This window comes from Empidonax traillii, unplaced genomic scaffold, assembly GCF_003031625.1.
Source record: "Empidonax traillii isolate 1590-97213 ecotype Southwest subspecies unplaced genomic scaffold, ASM303162v1 scaffold406:size580191, whole genome shotgun sequence".
In the NCBI taxonomy this organism is placed as follows: Eukaryota; Metazoa; Chordata; class Aves; order Passeriformes; family Tyrannidae; genus Empidonax; species Empidonax traillii.
Genome location: NW_020955599.1, coordinates 377,294 through 391,379, shown reverse-complemented (window position 1 = coordinate 391,379; position 14,086 = coordinate 377,294). Strand labels below are relative to the sequence as shown.

Sequence of the window (14,086 nt, the reverse complement as noted above, 5' to 3'; positions counted from 1 at the left end):
CCCCTCGGGGATTCCCAGGCACAGCAGCCACAGCGTGCCTGGATGGACACTGATTCCATGGCTGGAAAGGCAGGGAGAGGATGGACCTTCCAGCATTCCCTGTGACGTGAAACCGGAGTCAAACACAGGTCACAGGTGAGAAACCCTGAAACGAGGGACCGTGGGCAGTGGCAGCCCCTGACTCCAGCCCCTGTGCCCAGCCTGGGGGTGGGGAGACCTGCAGTGTCTGTGTGCACTTGGATGTGCACAGAAAGAGGAGGGGAAAAGGAACCCTGGGAATAAATGTGTCTATAGATAGCAATTTAGCTTGCCAGCCCCTTCCCTCCCCTGAAAGTGAGGAAAAAACACCAAATTGTGAGGTCCCTTTGCTAAGGGTAGTTCCTGCTCAGGAGCCACAGGAGAGGCTGTCTCTCGTGCAGGTGAGTTCCCAGGATGCAGAGGAAGGTGTGGGTTGTGAGTGAGGCCCTTCCAGCCCTGAATCACAACCTGCTGCTCTCGGGGCTGCTGCCCAGCCCATTCCCACAACAGAGCTTTCCCACTTCCAACACCGTAGAGAGGGAAATCAGTGCAAATATGCAGCTTGTTGAGTGTATCATGTGGTGCTGAGCCACACCTTTATAAAAAAAAAAAAAAAAAAAAAAACACAACAGGGAGTTCCAGATTATTAGATTGGAAAGATGAGAGGAGCTAATTGGGTTCTGCAGAGCCAGGCTGTCCAGGCAGGAAGTCTGTCCGTGCTGGGGGTGGGGGCTGGTCATTCCCACCCTCTGAATCCTGGGAAAGGCCTTCCCATCGTGCCACCCTTCCAGACTGCAAGGTGGTGGCAAGAGGTACCTTGCTCTCAGCAGAGCTAAGCCCTGAGTAAACCCCTGGTAAGCACCGTGGAAAGGAGATTGGAGCAGGTCTGGCTTGGGTTAGAAATGGGTTATATTCCAAATAATGCTGTAAACTCAGTCCCAGGGCAGGAAAGGTGGACGGCAGAGGTTCCCTGGGGCCGAAATGTCAGCCCTGATGGGCAAACTGGAATCAGCACAGCTGGCTCAGAGATCCAGGGAAAGCCCTGAGCCTTGAGAACCGGGCGACCAGAAATGCAGAGCAGGGCAAGATGAAAATGAGACAAAGTCACCACTTCCCAAAACCTTCACAGTGAAGGAAACACCTCCCACTGTCTGGAGGATCCATGGGAATATTACAATATTTGTTCCAAAAACATGACTGGGTGGATACAGACTCACTGACGCAGACACAAGCAGCTAATTGAATTCATACGTAGGAACCCTGGACACCATCTGGCCTCAATAAAACGTGGGTCCGGAGCTGTTTCTTAGCAGATGGTTATTCCTTTTCATAATCTGAAAATCAAAAGATCATTTTTCTATCTGGAGATCAAAGGCACTTAATGTCTCCTTGGTTGAGGTTTATGAAGCGAAACCTCTGTCCTCTGTTTTGGTGTTCTGAGAGAGGCAGATGGGGGTTTTCCCCTGAAACCTCTGCACAGGCTCCGGGCAACCACATCTGGGCAGCAGCTGCAGATGTTCACAGCTCCCCAGGGCTGGGACTTTATTTCCATCCCACGGACGTGCAGTTTATAAAATGAGAAGGGACAGTTGTAATGAGCTTGTGTGGCCATTTCTGTCTCCCCAGATTATTGGGATATAGCCCACATGGATATTTTGGGATGAAATGATTCCTTTTCTCTTAGAAGAAGAGCCCCGTCTGACCTCTCAGACCCCACACTCAGCCCCTCAGAGCAGCTGTGTGAGGCCAACACGGTGCCTACTCTGGTGGGATTCTTGGGGTGTCCCAGGCAGGGCCAGGAGCTGGGCTGGATGATCCTGGTGGGTCCCTTCCAACTCAGGATATTCTAGGATTTCATGATCCCCATGGGAGACAACTCTGTGGAGGCAGGTTTGGAGAGGAGGAGGCTTGGGGGGACCTCCTCATTCTCAGTAACTCCCTGACAGGAGGGGGGAGCCGGAGGGGGTCAGCCTGTTTTCCCAGGAACCAGGGACAGGATGAGAAGGAACGGCTTCCAGCTGTGCCAGGGGAGGGGCAGGCTGGCCATCAGGAGGAATTTCTCCCTGGAAAGGGTGGTCAGGCATTGGCAGGGGATAGGGTGGGCATCGGGCACAGGGGGGACTGGATGATACTGCAGGTCTTTTCCAGCCGGGTGGGCGAGCACTCGGGTGGGCGAGCACTCGGGTGGGCGAGCACTCCCTCCCAGCGGCGTCAGCGCCGCTCCGCCGGCAGCCAGCGCTGGGCAGGGGGCGAGATGCGCTTCTGTGGAAAGTGCTTCCACACCCACCAAAAACCCTCCGGGACAGACGTGATCTTTGCCACCTAAGAACGAAAGGTGTGCGGTTACTCGGAGCAGGTTGTAACAAATTGAGTCCTGCTCGCAAACCTCATTTTTCCAGCGGGTACCTGCTGGCTCTTGGCCGTTCTCATGGGCGTGAGGGTGTAAACCGAGAGGCACCCCCTGTCCTGCCAGCCCACCCTGCCGGCGAGCTCTCTGCATTTCAAACACCGGCGCTCGAGGTGAACGTTTGTGCCGGGATGAGCTCCGAGAGGAGCCGGAGCATTCCCTGCCCCTGCGCGGGTTCTCCTGCCGCCTCCTGCAATATGGAAATGATCCTCCCGGCAGACAGCTGAGTCCCACCTCGGTTCCCATTCACCTGGAGATGAAAGTGCTCTGGCTGCCAGTGTAGGCGGGGCAAAACTATTTAAAAACCTCATTAGAGAAAGTATTTGGGGAAGACAGCAACACCCTCAGTTGTGGTTTGCTCCAGGACTTCTCAGCCAGATCCCTGCTGATACAGAGGGAAGGGCACTATGAGAGACATTCCTGTCAACTACTACTGCTCGTGGGGATGCCTCGAGTGTCCTTTGCCTCTCTCTCTGTCCTGGTGGGTTGTGTTTTCTCCCTAAATATGGGCACGTTCCACCCGAGGTGCAGAGTAGGTGTCTCTGTGAGTCACGGAGGGGTCCAGGGGGGATCCAGGAGGGGTCGGGCTCCCCGCCAGAGGAGCACAGTCAGCAGAGCTGTGTGTAATCTTGATTAGGCACAAATCCACCGTGAATATTTCCTATTCCATTTAATTCCTCTTTGTGCTTATTTCAGCTGAATTTGCAGCAGCAGTAATGCCCAAGCCACATCTGGCTCATGATGCACATGGGATCAGACCAGGACTTTGGGAGGAGGAGGATCTGGATTCAGAGGTTTGGCTTCTTATTTAGAAAATGACGGGTTGCATTCTCCCACGGCTGCTCCAGACTGCCCCAGAGCTGAATGATATTCGTGTCCAAGGGTTTGTTAAGTCTGCCTGACTAGGAAACAATCTCATGTGTATGATTTGTCTAGCCTGGTGCGAATGAGCTTGTGCACCTGCACTTCCCCTTCTGACTTCATTTTCTTTGCATCCCATTTCTTCCAAGGGGCCAAATGTTCATTAAGTCCTGATGAGTTGGAGTGCCAATAATCACTTTTCCTCTCCCAACCAGACATCCACCCGCCTTTAAGCAGAGCCTGGTTAATGCAGGCAGCTGCAGCCCTGGGCCAGCCATGGGGCACCCCACACACACGCAGGTACTCGATCCCATAGGATCACACAAAGACCAGGCTGGGATGAGCAGCTCCACATGCAGCACTCAGGCTTGTTCTCCCTTATCTCCAGCCACAGGAGTTGGTGGCATCCTGGCACAAGTCCAGCTGGGCTCCCCATGTGCCCCCTCCCAGAACCACACAGAATCATAAGGGTTGGAAGAGACCTTCAAGATCATCCAATCCAACCATCAACTCAGAACCACCATAACCACCCCTAAACAACGTCCCCAAGTGCCACATCCAGATGCCTCTTGAACACCTCCAGAGGTGGTGACTCCACCACCTCCCTGGGCAGCTCTTCAGCTGCTGCCAGGCTCTGTCTCCCCAGCTCCCCAGGCGGACCTGCCACATCCTCCTCCACCTCTGTCTGTGCCCTGACGAGCAGCCCAAGCTCTGCCACTGTGCTGATGGCATTTACAGCTGGAACCAAATCCCCCCTGGCCCAATCCTTGGGCACCTCACACCCTGTGAGCCCACAGGTCACACAGGCCTTGGGGTTCAGAGGTCAAGGTGAGAGGGCTCATCCATGTCCTGACGTGACCTGCAGGAGGAACACACTCTCAGGCCCTTCTTCTGTCTGTTCTGGCTTTATTTTATTACTATTATTTTTAGGGGTGTGTGCATCATTTTTTTAACCCAGTTAGCGAGTTCAGAGTATTTTCTATGTTAATATTTGACTCAGAGGTGATGCAGTTTGGCCCCGTGGCTGTTGTTACCTGCGGCCCCCAGAAAGATCAACATCTCCCCAGACTCCGAGCCCCGGCGGTGCCGATTCCACGGGGTGCGTGGGTGCCAGTGCAGAACAAACACCGTGGTATTTTCCAAGGGGCAGATCTGAAGGCACCCTGCTTTCCTTGCTTTGCATACTCAGAGCACCATCCTCCCTGCTTTCCCAGATATGAAAGCCGGAGCAGAGACATCTGACGGGGCTCCAGCGCTGACTCACTGTTTGATGTGAGGCAGGAGGAGGGATGTGATCAGATCCCTCCGTGCAGTGCAGGCACCAGACAACCTGTCACCAGGAGGAGAGGAGACTCCTGCTCCTCCCAGCCCCTCCAAACAGCGGATCACCCCTCACCATCACCTGAGCTCTGCAGAGACCACCCAGCCAGCGCAGCACCCCGATGTCACCTCTGAAATGGCTCTCAGGTTGTGAACTCCCCATCCCTGCGAGTGTCCAAGGTTGGACGGAGCTTGGAGCAACCTGGGCTAGTGGAAGGTGTCCCTGCTCATGGCAGGGGGTTGGAGCTGGATAATCTTTGAGGTCCCTCCCAAGCCCCCATTCCCAGATTCCCGGTCCAGGCCATGTGCAGACGGAGGCTGGGCCGTGCTCAGCCCCGGGGTGTGCCGGGTGTGCTCGCCCGGGGTTCTTTCTCACGAGATGGTGCAACCAGCCAGCAGGGAACTGGTTAAACAGCATGAGCTCCCAGCTGCCCGGGCTTGGCAGGGCAGGATGTCACCAGGAAGCCGGCATGTTTTATTAAACACAGTATCAAAGTGGGCTAAAGTCTCTTATTAATGTCCACAAATTTTGCCACTTCCAAATAGTTTCCACCTACATATTCCTCCCACTGCTGCACTGGGTGCTGGCAAACATCCCTTCTCAAAGAGGGGAATGGCTTTCATTTGAATAGTCCTGAGGCGAGTTTCGCTGAGCGATGCCAGCGTCATTCCTGCAGCTCTCACGTGCCCGGCAGCGCTCCAGGGTCGTGCCGGAGGGAGGGCACAGAGACAACAGCTCTCACTGGGTTTTCCCAGTGCTTGATCCAAGCAGAGCCCGTGGCAGCCTAAACCAATGTAATGAAGCAGCGATGGGTGCACATATTTGCAATATTAAATCTCTCCTCCCGACTGGCGGGTGATCCTGCAGCGAGCGCGGCCAGCTGTGCTATCGACAGTGAGTCACAGGCACAGCTGAAACCACCAGGCTTCACACTGAACTTCTGCAGCTACCAGAGTCCTGCTGGGCGTCAAACTGCTCCTCAGACCCTGCAATGGGAGGTCCCACAGTGTCCCTTGGGACCCAGCCTTTGGCTGAGGGGGGCGGGACCCCCTGATCCTGCCTTGGATGCTGCGGGAAATGGGATGAGCAGGTCTCCTGGGAGCTCCTGGCTGGATACATCCCACACTGACCCACGCACTGCAGGACCACGGACCCCATGGTGGGGCTGTGTTTGACAGAGGCACTGTCTCCCCTGGCTGACAGCACCCACTGCCTGCCATCCACCCCGGAGCTGGGTGCTGCAGCTGGAGAGCTGCCAGGCTCAGAGGAAGAGCCCTCACATTTCCCGAGCTCAGGGGAGCACCCTGCTCCTTTAAAGACTCCCACAGAAACCCTTCCTCCTTCAGAGAGCAGTGGGTGTCAGGATGGAGGCTGCAGGGCCGAGGATGCCGAGGGCTGAGCGCATCCTGCCCGGTGCCCAGCCCGGCGGCCGGGCCGTGGCTGTGCCTTCACCTCCGGTGCCAGTAACCCGAAACGGGATTGCTGGAAATGAGAGAGAGGGAGAGTCAGCGATTTGATTACAGGCCACAGGCACATGCCTGGCCTTCATGGATATATTAAGTAAGAGACATTTTAAAACAAAACCACCCTCAGTAACCTTATCGTAAGCTCGAATCCACAACCCATCTGTTAACTCCCGGCGCTGCCCACATAGGCTGCGATCAGACGGCGGTGCCAGGGATCTTCGGAACGTTTTCCCCCAAATCGCTGTGGGCAGAAGGGGACAGTCCCAGGGAAGGGGCAGATCCTGCGGCTCGGATCTCCAGCCCTCCCTCAAAGCAGCCCCCGAGCCCTCGTATTCTCCTGCCTCTGGAAATAACTGCAAATCCCCTTGGCCACGCGCTGCCGCGGTCCTGTGACTCCCAGCCCGTCTGGAGGAGCGCTCGGCAGACCTGCTGCACCGATGCCTTCAGGAAATCGGCCTTTCTAAACATTTTGCTGCTGCCTGAATCGTGCCTTGTAAAGGAACCCTCCACATAGAAATAATTCAGCAAACACCAGCGAGAAGGCAAATTGATGATTGCATCAGCCCTCGCTTCTGAAAACTGATCCCCAGGAAAATGTAACTCAACTCTCGAGCAATCTAACTTGATGCCCAAGAATGTAATAACTTCATTTGGATCCTCCTTTTAGGGGGACTCCTAAATCCTTGGCAACGTCCCTTAAGGTCATGAGTAAATCCTGATATGGAGAATTGTTTGGCAAGCACGAGAACAGTAAAAGGGCTAAATAATTGGGGATTACCTCTGACCCTGATTTGTGGCTCACCACCCACTGCAGGAATGTACCAAATATCTCAAAGAGCATGCAGGAGTCAGACAATCCACGGGCATGAAGCCGTCCACGTACTCTCGGAGCCTGAACTTCAGATGAAGAGCAGGTTGGCCCCAAACCTCATTTTTCATTAGCAATCAGCTTCAGCAAGCTCTAATTATTTCTGTTGCCTTGGACAGAGGAGCAGTGATGGGACAGATGAAAAATTGTTCGTGTTTTTTTCACCCTTTGTTTGGAAAATAACAGCTTGGGTCTTCGGGGCAGAGAGAGAACGAACTGTCTGATCCAGGGCTCGTTACTGAGGCTGGTTATGGTCCCCTGAGCTGCAGCAGGGACAAACACAGCACTCCCATGTCTCTGATGGTTACTGCTGAATTTTTCAGTGCCTGAAGGAAAGACAAGCTCTGCTGTGAGAGACGCAGAGCCCGGAGCTGTGATCCTTTGGTACTCAGTGCTCCATTTTCAGTCCCCACGTCCCCTCCTCTGTGGTGGGGCTGCAGCACCACAGCGACTCTCGAGATGGGGGAGCAGGTCCTGCCCATAGCAGGGGGTTGGAACTAGATGGTCTTTGAGGTCCCTTCCAACACAAGCAGTCTGTGATTCCATAATCCAGGCCATAATCACCAGGTTTGCAGGCTCAGCTGCCAAACACCCAGAAGACCACGCTGAGTGGGACAACACAAGCATCTTTCAGGGAGTCACTGAAACAGTGCTGTGCTGTTAACGCCTGCATAAAGTCCTTGTGCTCTCACACAGTACCTGCTGCCCTCGGATTCCTCCCGAGGTGGAGCAGGCCAGGACTCTGCAGGCGATAGCAGTGGCTCTGGGCTGGAGCTCTGCTGTTCCCTTATCTGGGTAAATGCGCCCTTTATCAGATGAGCCTGCCTCTACTTGCTCAGCATTCAGCAGGGAAGTGACCACGGCCCTTCAGGAGAGCTTTGCCTTGGCAGGTACTCACACACCATTATCATCACTCAGGATTTTGCAACAGTGTCCACGGGCTGCAGATCCTTCATGCAAGCATGGGAAATCACGGAGTGGGTTGGGCTGGAGGGGACCTTAAAGCCCCTCCAGTGTCACCCCCTGCCATGGGCAGGGACACCTTCCACCAGCCCAGGCTGCTCCAAGCCCCGTCCAACCTGGCCTTGGACACTCCCAGGGATCCAGGGGCAGCCACAGCTTCTCTGGGCACCCTGTGCCAGGGCCTGCCCACCCTCACAGGGAAGGATTTCCTCCTGAAAATACCTCATTGAATCACAGAATGGTTTGGGCTGGAAAGGACCTTAAAGCCCATCTCATTCCACCTCCCTGCCATGGGCAGGGACACCTTCCACTAGGGCACGTTGCTCTGCCCAACCCGGCCCTGAACACTCCCAGGGATGGGGTCCTACCAGCCCTAAACTTCCCCTGCAGCGCCGACATTTACCCAGAGCCACATTTTAGTGACTCTCAGTTATATTTTACTTTTTTTTCCCCACACTTCCAAACTTCCGCAGCCGCCGGTTTCTCCGGGTCCGCGTTTGTCGCTTTTGGGGGTTGAGTTATTTTTCCCCGATCTCGGCGCACACGGTGGGGGAGCACGGGCACGGCGGGGACGGACAGCGGGGACAGCGGGGACAGCGGGGACACGGAGCGGCGGTGCCACCGCGCCGGGACACACGTGCGGGGGGGCCGGTCGGGGCGGCCCCGCCTCCCCCCGCGCCGCCGCCACGTGAGGCTCATGTGACGCGGGGCGGGGGCGCCGGGGCCGCCAGACGTGCCGGCGGTCACAGGGCTCCGCACGTCGCTCCCGTCCACCCACTCGCCCGCATTTAACCCGGCCCGCGGCCCGCCCGCCGCTCCTCAGCCCGCGCGGCGCGGGCGCGGCATGAGCAGCAGCGGCAGCGCCGGCATCGCCCGCAGCCCCTGAGCCCCCGCCATGGAGCGCATCCCCAGCGCGCAGCCCCCGCCCGCCTGCCTGGCCAAACTGCCCGCCCTGGACGGCGCGGACCTGCCGGGGTAAGCGGGGGGCTCCGCGGGGCTCCGGGCGGCGCGGGGTGGGGAGCGGCTCCGGGCCGGGGGTAACGCGCGGCTCTGCTTTCTGCACCCCTGCAGGCTGGACTTCGCGCACATGTACCAGGTGTACAAGCCCCGCAGGGGGCTGAAGAGGAGCGAGGACAACAAGGTAACTGCGGGGTGACGGGGAAATCGGGGGGTGGTGAGGGGAAATCGGGGGGTGGTGAGGGGAAATTGGGGGTTAACGGGGCGGTTCGGGCACTGCGCGCCCCGGCAGTGGCAGCGCTCCCGGGACACACGGGGCGGGAGGAGCCCCGGGAATGGGAACCGGCCGCTCCCGGGACACACGGGGCGGGAGGAGCCCCGGGAATGGGAACCGGCCGCTCCCGGGACACACGGGGCGGGAGGAGCTGCGGGAATGGGAACCGGCCGCTCCCGGGACACACTGGGCAGGAGGAGCAGCGGGAATGGGAACCGGCCGCTCCCGGGACACACGGGGCGGGAGGAGCCCCGGGAATGGGAACCGGCCGCTCCCGGGACACACGGGGCGGGAGGAGCTGCGGGAGCGGGGCCGTGCGGGGTTCTGACCCGCTGCCCCCGACCCCGCAGGAGACCTACAAGCTGCCGCACAGGCTGATCGAGAAGAAGAGGCGCGACAGGATCAACGAGTGCATCGCGCAGCTGAAGGACCTGCTGCCCGAGCACCTCAAGCTCACGGTAGGTGCGAGCGGCGGGCGGAGCGCCGGGGCCGGGGGATGGACGGGTCTGTGCTGCCGCTTCGCCGCGGATTTGGGGTGGGTTGTGTTTTTGCTCCCTGGTGCTGCACGCCCCGACGGGTTGTAAGCGCATCCCAAACTTTCCCGGGAGGGAAGCCCTCGGGTGGCTTTATGAGCTGCGGGTCCCTGCGGGAGCTGCCCGCCTGACAGCCCCCCTCGCTGCCGGGCGAGAGGAGCCCCCGGCCGGGCTCCCCAAGACTCGCCTGGGCTCAGGTCGCGGTGCCAGCAGGGGCAGCAGAACGGATAAATAAAGGGCTTCTCCTGAGCTACGCGGCTGGTCCGAAAATACCCATCGGGTTCTGTGAGAGCCTTTCCCGGAGCCTGCTTTTTAACTTATTTCCGTGGAACATTGTTGGTTATAGTCCTGCACTGCTCAGGATCACACCGTGCCCGTCCTCCCTGGGCTGCTGGGAGGGCTCTGGCAGCCCCACGGGCTCCTGCCTGTGTGTCCAGCCCCGCGGCAGGCACCAACCTGTCCCTGTGCTCCCAGACCTTAGGTCACCTGGAGAAGGCAGTGGTGCTGGAGCTCACCTTGAAGCACGTGAAGGCACTGACCAATCTCATCGAGCAGCAGCAGCAGAAGATCATGGCTCTGCAGAGTGGTTTGCAGGCAGGTGAGTGTTCAGCGGTGCCGTGCGAGCCCCTGTGTGTGAGGGACTCTCCGGGCAGGCTGCGAAACGTGGTTGTGCCACCTCGTTCCTGGGAAGGGAGGAGGCAGGAGCTCTGGCCTTTCATCACTGTCATTTTCTCTGGCTTTGCTTACGAGCTCTTGCAAAAAAAGATGCATTTCTCACCGTGGTCAGTGCCCTGTGGGGTTGTTTGTAATCAAGCTGGGGTTTAAGTAGTTGTAGTTAAAGCCCAGGTTTGCTGTGAGGTTCTCTCTAGAGCTATCCACATCTTCCCATTATTAGTGTTCGTGAGCTTTACATAAGCCAGTTGGGTTTGTTTGGCTGTTTTTCTCTGAAAACAGATACAAATCTGGTTTTTGTACACACCTTTTTAAAGTTTCTGTATAACTGTGCTGGCCTGTGCTCTGCAGACAGAAGGGACTCAGTGTTTCAGCTTATCAGCTTTAGGTGCACTTCCTCCTCCTGTTTTCACATGTGGCACTCACGTGAATCTGATAAAGCAAAACTGAGTTTTTGGAGGAGCCGTCCCTGCCCCGGCAGCCACGGGGAGTGCAGTGGAGCTGCCTGGGGCTGGTGGAGCTGCTGGTGGAGCAGCTCCCGGAGCTCCCTGCCCGGAGGTGCAGGGCGAGGTGCACCCTGCGGTCCCGGGGTGGTTCCTGGGGAAGGCACAGCTTGACTCACTCCTGTGCTCCAGCACCTGTTGAAGGTGGATTTTGCAGTGAATACAGAATGAAAAATAAGCTTAAAGCTGTTATGTAAAAGTGGACAGGTGGATGTTCCAGTGAAAATGTCCATTTTTGCAGAAATCCCGGGATTTCTGTTCATGGGGTCCAGGGTGACCGTCGCAGTCCCCTCTGGCTGTGCTGTACCCCAGGTCCAATATCATCTCCGATCCCTCTCAAAGATGGAAGTGGAACTATTTAGCATGCTGTTAATTTTTAATTTCTTTCTGTTAATGTTCCCTTAGGTGACCTGTCATCGAGAAACCTTGATTCCAGCCAGGAAATGTTTCGATCGGGTTTCCAGATGTGTGCCAAGGAAATGCTGCAATACCTGGCGAAGCACGAGAACGGCAAGGAGCTGAAGTCGTCGCAGCTGGTCAGCCACCTGCACCGCATGGCCAGCGAGGTGCTGCAGGGCGGGGCCCCCCGCAAGGCCGGGGACATCCCCCCCAAAATGGTGGACCTGAAGGAGAAGCCGGTGCCCTTGGGCACGGCGGGCGAGGGCCACGGGAAGAACTGCGTGCCCGTGATCCAGCGGACATTCGCTCACTCCAGCGGGGAGCAGAGCGGCAGCGACACGGACACGGACAGCGGCTACGGGGGGGAGCTGGAGAAAAGTGACTCCAAACCCGAGCAGCCCTATTTCAAAAAGGATACCGACCTCAAGTTCGCCGTGCAGGAGAGAATAAGCTCTATTAAGCAAGAGACTGAGGACCCGCCGGCCAAAAGGAGCAGGCTGGAGTCGCCCGAGGACGAGGGCCCTTTCGGCAGCGACATGATGGGCTCTTCCAGCAGCTTCCTGGGCCCCCACGCTCACCAGCCTCCCCTGTGCCTGCCTTTCTACCTGATCCCGCCGTCTGCCACCGCCTACCTGCCCATGCTGGAGAAGTGCTGGTACCCGGCCTCGGTGCCCGTGCTGTACCCCAGCCTGCCGACCTCTGCCGCAGCACTCACGGGCTTCATGAGCCCCGACAAAATCTCCCCCCCTCTGCTGATGCCCCAGAGACTCCCTTCTCCTGTCCCGGCCCATTCCCCCATCGACTCCTCGGCTCTGCTGCAAGCTTTGAAGCAGATTCCTCCTTTGAACTTGGAAACCAAAGACTAAGTGCAGTGTGACTGGTTTTTTTCCTTTGTTTTCTTTTTTTCTTGTTTTTTTTTTTTTTTTAGTTTGAGACTGTTTCACTTTTCTATATTGGCTGGACTGAGGTGTGGGGATAAAGTTCACTGCACATAGGAAGCTAAATCCCCTTTTCTCTGACCTGTCAGGTAGCTTGGAGAAGGATGAAGGATGCACCCAGCTTAGCGATTCACAACTTCTTCCAAAAGATTAAAAAGTAAAAAGAAGGGGTTTGTTCTTTACCCCTGCCCTTCTTCCCTCTCCACATCTACAGAGCAACAGTTGACTCGGTCAGCTGTGACTGTACTGCAAAGCTGTGAAGAAATATTCCATTGGGCAGACTTGGTTTGAGGGTCTGCACGTCCAGAATACCCGAACGTGAAACACGGTACTTCCCTGAGCGGCTCCGAGGGCAACGGCTCTGCTGTCCAGGTCGAGCTGGACTGGTGGGTGCTGCACTGGTCACCGGGGTCTGAGTGACCCCAGGCGGGGTGTGGTGGTGGTGGCAATGCCACCAGCAGCGTAGGAGGAGCAGGGCAGTGGTCACTGTGGTGGTGGCAATGCCACCAGCAGCGTAGGAGGAGCAGGGTAGTGGTCACTGTGGTGGTGGCAATGCCACCAGCAGCGTAGGAGGAGCAGGGCAGTGGTCACTGCTTGGTCATGCAGGGTCAGGTAGACCTAAGATGGGTTTCTCTCCACATCTTCGCTGATACATTTATCTGTTTTTCAGAAATAAAAGGTAGCTGCTGCTTGGAGCTTTCCATACATCTAATAAATCAATTAACCTGCGCCCCTTCCTGTAACTTGAGCTGCTACTTCGGGCCGGGTTGGGGAGGAAATATCCCATGGATCACTTGGCTTGCTGCACCTGACTCCGGCCTCTCCCGCTGCTGCTGTACAGTCTCACCAGGTCTGGCGGGAATCACGAGGTTTTCCCGGCCCAGCTGCTCCAGGGGGCAGCTCCGTGCCAGGGGGAGCAGTTCAGCCGGAGTGGGCAGCACAGTCCCTGCTGAATGTGCCCCTGTCAGTGCCTTTGGAAAACGAAAAGGCTGGGATTTTCAAAGGGAGTCCAATCCCGGCGGGGTTTGAGCATCTGAATTCCTCAGTCTCCTTGGCAAACCCTGGCTCACATCCCTGTGGGAGAGAGGGGGGTTGGCTGGTGACACTGTTAAACTGCAAGGGGCTTTCTCTGCAGAGGAACGTCATCTCCCATTTAGCCTTTTTTTTTTTTTTAAGGAAAAAACCCCAGACTTCACTGCAAAAGGCAGTGCTCTTTGGTGGTTTTTTTTCTGACTGGTTTTGAGAACTGGTGGCCAGAAGAACCCAATTGTCTGGATCCTCCTGTCGCCTTCCCGTTGCACCAGCTGTTGAGATGCACTATGCTTGATTGCAGATTGTGTTCTAACGTTTATTTTATTGTTGGGTTTTTGTTTGTTTTTTTTTTTTTTTTTGGTAAACAACAGTTGTTGCCTTTATTTGTAAAATCCTGTTATAAATATATATATATTATATAAAGATATTAAAAGGTAAAACGTTTCAGATGTCTATTATTTGTATAACTACTTGAGCATAAAGAAGTGAGAAATATGAATGTATTCTTGTTTCTGGGTTGTCTTTTTTTTTTTTTGAGGAGAAGAATATTCCGTTTTTCTCTCGGGAGAGGTACAGTGTTTATATTTTGGAGCCTCCTTCTCAAGGTGGGATATTGTACATATTTTTATCTTGAGTAAATGTTAAGTAGTTGTTTAAAAATGCTTAATAAAATAATTCTTTTCCTGTGGAAGATAAGGGTTTGCCTCCTGTGCTTTGAAATGTTTGAGCAGGGTCATTCCGTGTGGTCTGGTCAGGCAGGGGATGGCGATGGGATGGTGCAGAGGGGAGCAGGGTCTCAGGGTGCAGAGGGGAGCAGGCTCTCGGGGTGCAGGCAGGAGTGGGGATCTCGGGGTGCAGGCAGGAGCAGGACTCC

At 56.1% G+C, this 14,086-nt stretch overlaps 1 protein-coding gene and 1 long non-coding RNA gene across 2 annotated transcripts; both read left to right on the top strand.

Moving 5' to 3' along the window:
* The first annotated feature begins 2,251 nt into the window (after positions 1–2,251).
* Positions 2,252–4,845, top strand: LOC114062419. Its single transcript, XR_003572372.1, has 3 exons — positions 2,252–2,353; positions 3,122–3,219; positions 4,501–4,845. It is a non-coding gene; the product is annotated as an uncharacterized LOC114062419 (long non-coding RNA).
* A 3,932-nt stretch (positions 4,846–8,777) lies between these two features.
* Positions 8,778–12,687, top strand: BHLHE40 (basic helix-loop-helix family member e40). Its single transcript, XM_027893788.1, has 5 exons — positions 8,778–8,879; positions 8,976–9,045; positions 9,486–9,593; positions 10,143–10,266; positions 11,249–12,687. The coding sequence occupies exons 1-5, from the start codon at positions 8,800–8,802 to the stop codon at positions 12,106–12,108; spliced, it is 1,242 nt and encodes a 413-aa protein (XP_027749589.1). The 5' UTR covers positions 8,778–8,799; the 3' UTR covers positions 12,109–12,687.
* The last annotated feature ends 1,399 nt before the right edge of the window (positions 12,688–14,086 follow it).

What these genes read in the sequence shown, in the direction of transcription:
- BHLHE40 (XM_027893788.1), top strand. Translation starts at nt 8,800, where the DNA reads ATGGAGCGCATCCCCAGCGCGCAGCCCCCGCCCGCCTGCCTGGCCAAA. An exon ending in CCGAGCACCTCAAGCTCACG is followed by an intron (nt 9,594 to 10,142) that starts GTAGGTGCGAGC and finishes CTGTGCTCCCAG; the next exon opens with ACCTTAGGTCACCTGGAGAA. An exon ending in GCAGAGTGGTTTGCAGGCAG is followed by an intron (nt 10,267 to 11,248) that starts GTGAGTGTTCAG and finishes ATGTTCCCTTAG; the next exon opens with GTGACCTGTCATCGAGAAAC.